The following is a 10764-nucleotide window of genomic DNA, read 5'->3' as shown; positions in this document are numbered from 1 at the left end:
CGGGATTCAATGTCCATGCTAAGGCAGGCGATGCATATCCGATGACGACGGAGGCAAGGGGGCTTGGATCCGCGTGCTCGTCGCTCCTCCCCACCCGCCTCCTCTCTCATCTGGCGACGAACCGGTGCATGAGACCACTCCCAGCGTGACATGCTCGTCGCAGCGTCAGCGAGATCTTGGAGACAGCGTGTCCGGCAGCAGCTCAGTACGGCGGTGGCAACGAGCTCGTCGCAGCGGCATGGATCCATACGATTTGATTTTTTTATGGTGCTTGATTGTACGAGATGTAGGAGACGTGATATTTTAGTCTAAAAATACGGTAGAAAAAAACGCACAACATGTCATGTATCCAATTTTAGAAATACTGCAGCGGCATCTTTTCAATTAGTCGAATTATAATCTTATAAATTTCAAAACTAGAAAATCCAAATAACCTTTGTTTTTTTCCCACCACCAAACTCTGGTAATTTGTATTTAATATTTTTCTTATTACTACTACCAAACTCGAAAAATATTTATTTTGGCAAGAAAATAAAACCAAACATATCCAATATTCCAAAATATTACTCCCTCCATTTCATTTCATATTGTAAAACTTTTTTAGTTATCTAGATTTATCCACTTATCAATGTATATGTTTTCTATATATGCCTAGAATCATTAGTATCTAATTATATGAATTTACGTAATACTAGAAAATCTTATATCGTGTAACGGATGAATTACGGATATATACGTACAGACAGTAATAGAAAGAAAGAACTTGTCGGTAAATAAACACCACCTCCCTCTGTCCAATAAACTGTACGGTAATAACCAGCTTATTCTCCATTCCTCCGGGAAGAAGAAGAAGAAGAAGCCGGCGACTCGCCATTGATTCCGGCCGCCGCCGCCCCGCTCCCCCCTCGATCGGTCGATCCGGTGATGGGGCTGCTGTTCGTGGAGCTGCTCCCGCGGCACGGCGACGGGGGAGGCCCCGCGTCGGCGGTGCTCAAGTGCCGCCGGTGCCGCGTCGACGCCGCCTCCGCCGACGCCATCCTCTCACGGGACTTCCGCGGCCGATTCGGCCGCGCCTACCTCTTCGACCACGTGTACGCGTCCTCCCTCTCTCTCCCGCTTCCGCATTGCGTGTGCCTTGTGTTAGCTAGGCGGTTCTTGGGATGATGATGATGATGATCTTTGGCCCAAGGGGGTTTCGTTGGTGGTGGGGGTGTGTTCGAATCGGATCTTGCGGTGGTCGATTCGGCCTTCGTTTTGGGATGGAAATCGATGTGGGATTGGATTGCTGGAAATGGGGGAGAAAAGAAGCTTTGGTTGTGCCACAATGTGGATGGATTCTGCTGGAATTAGCTTGCATCGCTGTTGTCGTCGTGGTCTTCTCTTAGATTATTATTATTATTGCAATGTCACAACTGAAGATTTGTGGTCGGATCGATCGATTAGCATGTTCGGGTGAATCGATTTGCGGTATCAAATGGATGTTGTTCAAGCCTTCAATGTATCAAGTTTATTAGCTTTGGCCCCTCTGGATTGCCTGCAGGAACGGACACCGATTTGATGAATGATGGGCTCAGCCATTGCCATTGCCTCCTTGGGGGTGGTTTTCTTAGGAACTTGGTAGTAGCATTTTGTCTTGTTCGGATCATTGCCCTTGATTTATCGCCTAATATCACTGCGATCCCCATGCTGTTTTCTCAACCTCCTACTGTATTTCTCTACAAGATTGACCACCTTAATACCAGCTCAACCATTTCTTCAGTGTATTCTAGAGCTAATTTTGTGATACTGATGTAGTTTTGGCTTCAACAACTAGTTTTCACTTCGAATCATGGCAATGTATTCAGCTTATTTGTAGAATGTTTCACTTCGAATCATGGGAATGTATTCAGCTTATTTGTAGAACGTTTCACTTCGAAACATGGCAATGTATTCAGCTTATTTGTAGAATGTATTCAATATCTTTATGCTTTTGTTCTATTCTTTTCAGGGTGAATATATCCTTAGGGCCTAATGAGGATCGGTATCTGATGACTGGACTGCATACGGTGAAAGATATCTACTGTAGCTGTTGCCAGCAAATTCTCGGCTGGAGATATGTAAGTTAACTTGGAAATTTGCTTCCATGATCATATAATAGTTGCCTCTTATGCAGATTAGATATGTGCATTCCGTGGAGAAACTTGTAGAATGTTGCATTCTGAAAACAAAAAAGTTGGATACAAGCATGAGTTGAACAAACAGTGGATAGGAAAATAGGAGTCTCTATGCTTCTTTTCACCCTCTTCTACAGTTCTACTTGTAGTATTTCTTCCTTCTACTCCAACTTAAAGAATTCTCAGATTTCCATAGGCTCATTGTCCTATCACATAATTATTTGCTACCTTAGCCCAGACTTTGCATTAGCCACATCATTTTGTCTCAGTTTGTTATGTAATTTTATTCTCATTGCGATCAATTGATAGGATATGCATGTATCTCAAATTCATAATATGCTTGGTTCAGTACTTCAGTTGGATATGTAAAATTTTCAGATTGATGTCTATTTTTCAGATGTGAATGGCAATGCTACCAGTCAATTATAGTCAACAAACTTAACATATAAATGTGCATCAAATTCAGCTTTCAAAAATATTATGCTTTGTTTTAGGCTTTCTATTGTAGGTTAGGCCTACACTTAATCCATAACCATTCAATATAATAACAAAGTCTTATGTTTAATACTCCCTTCATCCCAAATATAAGCATTTCCGGCTATGAATTTGGAAAAGTATCTGTCCAGAGTCATAGCGAGAAGTGGACGGAGGGAGTAGCTAGTTTTGCATTTGATAGATGAGGACTAACATTTTAACAAAATACAACTTGATGCTGAAACATAGTATCCACAAAACACTAGTGTAGGCCTGTGGGGCCTCCTATGTTACCAGCACGATAATGTGGCCTTCTATGGTACTAAAGATTTAGTTGCTGTTTGCTGTGGAACTGGAATATGTTGGGTTAGATTCTGTATAAACCATTTGTTTGCCTTCATATCTAGCTCATCATTGCAACTACATATGAACTGTAGTTTTCTAGTAATCCTGTGTAATAACTGCATTATACAGCTATTTTCTCATCTGAAGTTCTGTGTTTTGTGACTTCCAGTCAATTTTGTATGCTACTATTCTAAGCCCTATGTCCCATGAAGATTCAAGGCACAGATCCTGCAAGTCGTTTAGAAATTTTGCATTGTTCTTGTACCCATTGGTTCCATCCTGGCATTTAAGGGAGTACATCAACTGTATTTTTTTTTATTGCAGTTACAGTGGCATCTTTCCCTTAATTAAAGTTGCTTGAACCGACCTCTACTGAAATTCACTTTGTTTAATAAACCCTGAATGTGGCTTATCTTCACCTATATGCTAAGTTGCGCATCTAAGGTTCTCTTTCAGTTGCGTGTGGGTAACTGCTAACTTCTGTTTTTTTTTTCATAGCTTCTCTTTCAATTTTTCATAACTGGGAGAATTTATGTGTTTGTGACATGTACTCACCCATTCATCGTACGTATTAGCAATGCAATAACTTTGTTCTGGCATCAATACAGCTCATTTACCACATTATCTCGATGTGACAGTCTTCAGCTCTTAACACTGCTTCATTTGTCACCTCATTGTTTTATTTTCTCTTTTTGGATTGTTAATTTGCACCTATAATGCTCTACAGGAGAAAGCATACGAAGAGAGCGAGAAGTACAAGGAAGGCAAGTTCATCCTGGAGAAGGCCAGGATGTGGAAAGAAGCCCGGTGAAAAAGACTGGCGCCATGGAACTCATCAACCTGTATGTATGTATTTTGTGTAGATCCAAAACAATTCAAAGATTGTAACAACAACTTTGGCGGCGATCAAAGTTTGTATGCATGCTGTAGTTGCTCATGCAGTACTAGACCCCCTCAAAAGAAGAGATGAAAACAGCTGCGTCTGATTTGGGGGGGACGAAGATTGACAACAGAAGTAGAGAGCATCACTGTCTTTTTGATGCAAATTCTGGCACTTTGGTGGTAACGGTTTTAACCGAAAAATGATGAAGTGCCAGAGATTAACATTTGATTAGTGCTTTTGGCCACTCATGGCGCAGTTCATTTCACACTTTGCTGTGGATTAGTAGTACTCCCTCCGGTTTCATTTTAATTGACGTTTTGGACAATGGCACGGTCTACAAAATGTACCTTTGACTTTATTTTTCTATTATAATATACACAATAAATAAATGCATGTTTACTTTTATAATAGTGTTTTGAAAGACAAATCTATATATGTTTATCTAGTTTTTTTAAACTAAGTATTTTTGAAGTTATTGATGGTCAAAGTTATTAAAGTTTGACCTCAACCTTGTTCAAAACGTCAATTATTATAGAACCGGAGGGAGTAATTAATTTCACTTTCTTGCTCACCTGGCTTTACCATTCTTCTGTCGGAGTTTGGATTGCAACCTGAAGATTGGCCGAGCTGTATACGACATACCTACATGCAAATATGCACAAAACACATACTTGAGAGCTATAGATCTAATTGTTGACTATATCCATTGCTAAATAACTCCCAAACAACATACTCCAAGCACATTGGAGAATCCGATAATTTCCTCAACAGAGCCCCGTGTGGCCATATTGGAAATTCCGAAGTGTATATCAGGAATTCCGATTTTTTCTTTTTGTCCAACTAAACCACTTGTGTGATCATATCACAAATTCCGATATTTTCTTCAACAGAGCTACAGAACGTCATTTTAGATATTCCGACATAACATTGGAAATTCTGATCTATTGAAAATTCCAGCAACTTGAAAGTTTTGAAAGGAACTCTGCAACATATTTGAGCACCAAATTTTCAACGCTAGATTTCGAAGTGATATCACTCTTTATAGTAGAGCTTTTCCTATGACACAAATAAGAGAAAAAATTTACCATAGGAGTTTTTCCCATACACTTTTCATTTCCAATTGGATTTGCTGAAACCAATCTTTCCATACCATGAAAGGGCTAAATTCACTGTGCACATTCTCAACAAACTTGTTAGTCCTCCGTATTCGATTGCCATTAACTACCAAAATAATTAGGGGTCTAGACGCACTTTCAATCTCCCTTTTTTTTTTGTCGATCACAATTCGATTAGAATGTAATAAAAAGATATATGTAAAAAGGGTTTTGGGTCCAATGATAGAAGTTTAGCTCCCCTAGAATTGTGCATAATAGGCATGTAGAGAGCTCCCCTAAATCTTCACATAAGATTGCTTGAAAGTATATATACATGACATAGCAGCATTCACACATATGGGATAGAAACAATAAATAACATTACATCACATAGTTTCATACACCACATATGCATTAAGTTGAGCAAATCTTAAGGAAATAAAAACACACATTGTCTCATACAACAAGCAAGCCCAAATTTGTCCGACCAACAACAATGATAGATGGAAAAGAGATGTGGCTCTCCCCCCTTTGGCATCGAGGACCAAAAAGAGATAAATTAAAATTGGAGAGAGAACCTAATGCCATATGGAGTCAATCATCATGCCCATCATCAGCACTATCACCATGTCCCACACCTTCCTTCTCCTGAACGACACCACTACTAGCTTCGTCGGCAAAGGGATCATCGAACACTTCTTCATCACTTTCATTGACCTCGGAGCCATCGGGGGAGCAAGGAAAGTTGTAGCTGCTTCTTCAATTCCGCTCGCCCCTTCCTGGCTTCGATGGCGTTGGACTTGCACACATTATAGATAGACTTGAGAATTTTCCACAACAGTGAAGAAGAGAGAGTCGGAGTGGAGGGAGCTTGAGTACATGCAGCTTTAGTGGTAGACCTTGGCCTCCTAGGAGTGGTCATGGGTTTCTCTAGCCTCACTTTGAGTCCAGTGTGGTGCACCTCCTTGTAGAATCGAAGTTTGGTGACTTGCTCAATCATTTTCATCAATATGGGAGCATAGCCAAGACTCCACTCAGGAGTGAAAGATGTGAGGTGAATCTCCTCCCAAATGAACTCAAACACATCAAATTTCTTCGGAGAAACCCTCATCCTTGCAAGAATGTTGTGAGTGTAAGATTGGACATTGTTGTCATTGTCATCCTTGGGAGTGAGTGTTTTGCGAATCATCTTGTTGAGATAGGCAAAGAAAGGAAGCATACCCTTTGTTGTCCCAGGGTCGTACTCCACCTTATGATTGTACATGAAGTCAACCTCATGAGGCTCCAAGACCTTGTCATCATGCAACCAATCCCTGTCTTCATCATCATCAAAGGTGAGATCCAAAAGAGCAGCGAATTGACTGTAGTTGATGCAATGCCATTCCCCCTGTGTCATCCAGTGCATGGTCTTTTTCTTATTTCCTTTGGTACCAAACTGTGGCATAGAATTGACAGATGATTTCCTCACTCCAATCATATCTCATGCTCATGAAATCCTTGATCCCCATGGCCTCACAAGCCTCAATCACCTCATTCATCACGGGGTCGCCATAAGAGGCAGCAGCTCTCCAATTAATCCACTGCATGTTGGACTTATTCATGATAACCGCCTCATAGAAGTCTTGCTGGAAAAGAGTCCAAAAACGAGGATCGGTGGCTGAGCGGCATCCATTCTTTGGGATCTCCACTCTTATCATCTGCACCTTCTTAGTCTTGGCACTCCAATCTATGGGGTTGCGAACATGTTCAGCACTTCGAGCGGGGAAGTGCATGAACAAAGGACTGATGAGAGCACCCTTCTCCCTACATTCCCAACCCATTGTCGGTATCTCCTCTTGTACCTCAGGTTGGGTACTAGAACTAGCACCTGCAAGACTTTTTCCAATGGTGGTAGCTTTCGGCTTCCTAGGTGCCCTCCTTTGCAGCAAATCACCACCCCTTTCCACATTTGCGACTTGAGTTTCCTCCTTCCCTTTACAATCAAAATCATCACCATTTGACTCCGAGGAGGAAGATCAAACCCGTCGCCGCTTGCCATTCTAAGTCTTGTGCTTGGTGTGGGCCATGAAGCTCTCCTTGGAACGAGTGGAATAGCAGAAATTTTGATCCTTGAAGGCCCCCTTGAGCATGAAAGAACACTGAGTGAGAGTGATGACTGAGTAGATGATTGACAAGAGAATTGAAATAAAAAAAATAAAGGCTGCTTGAACTGGTCTATAAACATTGGACATTCCAATAAGTGATCAGAATTTCTGATCGCTTCGGATTTTCCAAAAAGCATCGGAATTTTAGATCGACCCGATCGGAATATACATTATTTTCAGACATAGCCCAAACAATCTCGACATCTAGATTTATAGCCAACGAAATCAAATGATACTCTAGGCAAGGTTTCTATACGACTATAGCAACATCTTCACCAAAAGGATTTGAAAGATAATCCCTAGAATCATAGATCAAGATTTGGACAAGAACCAGGGCAAAGAAGGGGCAAGAATACCTCAAAAAAGAGAGAAACACGCCTTGGTGAAGATGCTGGAAAGTGGATGCCGAGGATGCCAACGAACTCCGGCAAAGGCTTGCCGGCTCAGCTGAGAGTTTCCCAATGACGATGCACCACCGAGGTTGCCTGCCTGAGAGGAGTTAGAGGAGAGTGAGAGGTGGCGGTGAAAACTGAAAGAGTGCAAGAATAGAAGTGAAAGGGTATGTATGTTCAGTTCAGGAAAAGGGCTGAGAGAGAGACATTGCACTTTCGGAAATTTCTGATATGAACTTTCGGAATTTCCGATCAGTGTAAAGGATTTTTGATCTGTGCCGCGTGGACGCCATCCTCTCCAGGGACATCCATGGCTGCTTCGGCTGCGCCTACCTCTTCAACCACGAATGTGAGCCTCCCCTCCTCTCTCTCCTCCACCCCTTGCTCGCGCATTGCGTGCCTAGCGAAGCGATTCTTGGATGATCCTGGGTTCTTGGCCGGCTGGCCGCAGGTTCTGTTGATTGGCCGTGGTGGTTTGGAATGGAAATCGCCGTGGGTGCGAGAAATTTTGGGGGATTGGATTGTCTGGAATTCGGGGAAAGAAGGTTTGGTTGTGCCAATCTGCATGGATTCTATTGGAGTCGTGGTCTTCTCTTAGATTATTGCAATGTCACAGCTGCAGATTTGTGTTCAGGGTCGATTAGCATGTTGGACTGAATTGCTTTGCAATATCAAATCGATTAGGCCATGATGTAAATCTGTTGCAGTAACAGACATCGACTTGATTTTGTTGTTGACATGCACATCGGTTTAGATGAATGATTGCCTCAGCCATTGCCTCCTTGGGGTGGTTTGCTTAGGAACTTGGTAGCATTTTGTCTTGTTCAGATCATTCCCTTGATTTATCGCTTAAGATCACCACGATCCCCATGCTATTGTCTCAGCCTCCTCCTGTATTTCTCTAAAAGATCGACCACCTTAATACCAGCTCATCTCCATTTCTTCAATGTACTGTATAATAGAGCTAATTGCTTAATACTGATGTAGTTTTGGCTTCAAGAGCTAATTTCCAGAAACCACCTAACATATGGACCAGTTTGTTTAATTACTAGATTGACTTTGGATCATCGCAATGTATTCAGTTTATTTGTAGAATGTATTCAATATTTTTCATGCTTTTGTTCTGTACTTTTCAGGGTGAATATATCCTTAGGGCCTAATGAGGGCTGGTATCTTATGACCGGACTGCGCGCATACCGTGAGAGACATCTATTGTAGCTATTGTCAGCAAATTCTTGGCTGGAGATATGTAGGTTATCTTGAAAATTTGCTTCCATCATATAATAGTTGCCTCTTATTTTTTATAACATATAATTACTAGGCAAAGTCCTGGTAGTGCTTTAAATCAAAAAATAGTTGCCCCTTATGCAGATTACGTATGTGCCTTCCTGTGGAGAAATTCGTAGTGCGTTCTGCAGAAATTTGTTGGATAGAAGCATGAGTTGAGATGACAATAGTGGATAGGAAAACTAGTACTCCAATCTATACTTCATTTCACCTTTCTTCTTGTAGAGTTGTAGTGTTTCTTCATTTCAGTAATTCTCGTATATTTCCATAGGCTCATTGTCCTGTCACAATTATTTGCTACCTTCACACCGATCTTTGAATTAGCCATATCATTTTGCCTCAGTTTGATTTGTAATTTTGTTCTCATTATGATTTTATTCATGGGATGTGGACCATGCTATCTCCATTCATTATTAGATTGCTACCAGTCAATTATAGTCAACGAACGTCACATATAAATTAGACCTACACTTAATCAATAACCATTCAAAATAATAAAAAGGTGTAATGACTAATGTCTAGCTAGTTTTGCAGTTCATAGATGAGGCTAACATTTTAAGAAAATATGGTTTGATGCTGAAACTTTAGGAGTATTCGCAAATACTAGTGTGGGGTCTCCTGTGCTGAAAAATAATGTGGCCTTGTATGTTACTCAAGATTTTAGTTGCTCATTGCTGTGGAATATGTGGCTCTAGATTCTGTGTAAACCCTTTGTTTGCCTTGATATCTAGCTCATCACTGCAAGTCTGCAACTACATATGAACTATACAACTATGTAATAGTTGCCTTGATTCTGTGTAAAATAATGTTTTGTGACGTCCGATCAATTTTGTATTTTACTATTCTAAGCCCTATGTCCCATGAAGGTTCAAGGCACAGATTCTGCAAGTCGTTTAGCATTTTGCGTTGTTCTTGTACCTATTGGTTCCATCCTAGCAGTTAGGAGAGTACAATAACTGTTTATTATTATTATTTGGCAGTCACAGTGGCATATTTGCGCTTAATTAACAAAGTTGCTTGAATTGATCTCTAATGAAATTCACTTTGTTTAAACCCTGAATTTGGCTACCTTCACCTATATGCTAAGTTGAGCATCTAAGGTTCTTTTCAGCTCCTAGCGACTGCTACTTTTGGTCCTAGCTTCTCCTTCAATTTCTTGTAACTGGAAGAACTTATGTGTTCGTGGCATGTACTCACCTGTTCATCATACTTACTAGTAACATGATAACTTTGTATTCTGGTATACATCTCATTTATCATATTGTCTCGATACAGTAGTATTTCCTTGAGGGCTGTGTACATCCATTGTGGATGTAGAGGCCGGATTTTAATCCATTTTCTAAAAAAAAAAGTAGTATTTCCTTGAGCTCTTAACACTGATTCAATTGTCACCTCATTGCTATTTTTTTTCTGGATTATTAATTTGCACCTATAATACTCTACAGGAGAAAGCATACAAAGAGAACGAGAAGTACAAGGAAGGCAAGTCCATCCTGGAGAAGACCAGGATGTGGAAAGAAGCCCGGTGAAAAAGATCTGGCGCCATTGGAACACCTCAACTTGTATGTATATATTTTGTGTAGATCCAAAACAATTGTAAGAACAAACCCAGATGAAAACTGTGATTTTAATTCTGGTACTTTGGTGGTGACGGTTTTAACCTAAATTTGATGAAGTGCCAGGGATTTAGTAACATTTGATTAGTGCTTTGGCCATTTATGGCGCCGTTCATTACACACTTTATTGTGGATTAGTTAATTTCACTTTCTTGCTTACCGTCCTTCTGTCGGAACTTGGATTGCAACCTGCAGATTGGCTAATCTCTACCCAAAAAAATGGTAATTTCATAGTCTTCCATTCGCAGTACTACACAAAATTTAATTTTGATGCATTCACTATTTTAACCAAACCAAATTTCGGTAACAAGAATTTTAAGTCACTCAACTATAGGCCGAGTTTAATTTACGTCCCTCGACCATAAAATCGGCTATA

General features: G+C 40.6%; 1 protein-coding gene, 1 long non-coding RNA gene and 1 pseudogene across 3 annotated transcripts; 2 read left to right on the top strand and 1 right to left on the bottom strand.

Annotated features, from left to right (window-relative positions):
• Nucleotides 1-781: 781 nt before the first annotated feature.
• LOC127752935 (putative yippee-like protein Os10g0369500) lies at nt 782-4251 on the top strand. Its single transcript, XM_052278387.1, has 3 exons — nt 782-1091; nt 1988-2096; nt 3700-4251. Exons 1-3 carry the CDS (start codon nt 925-927, stop codon nt 3781-3783), a joined length of 360 nt encoding a protein of 119 aa, XP_052134347.1. The 5' UTR covers nt 782-924; the 3' UTR covers nt 3784-4251.
• A 900-nt stretch (nt 4252-5151) lies between these two features.
• On the bottom strand, nt 5152-7871 carry LOC127752934 (uncharacterized; annotated as a pseudogene).
• LOC127752936 (uncharacterized) lies at nt 7740-10498 on the top strand. 2 transcript variants are annotated; one of them, XR_008012446.1, is made up of 3 exons: nt 7740-7834; nt 8622-8734; nt 10218-10498. It is a non-coding gene; the product is annotated as an uncharacterized LOC127752936 (long non-coding RNA). The 2 variants fall into 2 exon arrangements; XR_008012447.1 differs by lacking the exon at nt 7740-7834 and adding an exon at nt 7948-8030.
• The last annotated feature ends 266 nt before the right edge of the window (nt 10499-10764 follow it).

Source organism: Oryza glaberrima, chromosome 10 (assembly GCF_000147395.1).
Source record: "Oryza glaberrima chromosome 10, OglaRS2, whole genome shotgun sequence".
Classification (NCBI taxonomy): Eukaryota; Viridiplantae; Streptophyta; class Magnoliopsida; order Poales; family Poaceae; genus Oryza; species Oryza glaberrima.
This window is presented reverse-complemented; position numbering and strand designations above follow the sequence as displayed.

Bases quoted from the DNA above. Each gene is read 5' to 3' on its own strand.
- LOC127752935 (XM_052278387.1), top strand. From the start codon at position 925: ATGGGGCTGCTGTTCGTGGAGCTGCTCCCGCGGCACGGCGACGGGGGA. The intron at 1,092-1,987 runs GTACGCGTCCTC...TATTCTTTTCAG, and splicing joins GCCTACCTCTTCGACCACGT to GGTGAATATATCCTTAGGGC. The intron at 2,097-3,699 runs GTAAGTTAACTT...AATGCTCTACAG, and splicing joins AAATTCTCGGCTGGAGATAT to GAGAAAGCATACGAAGAGAG.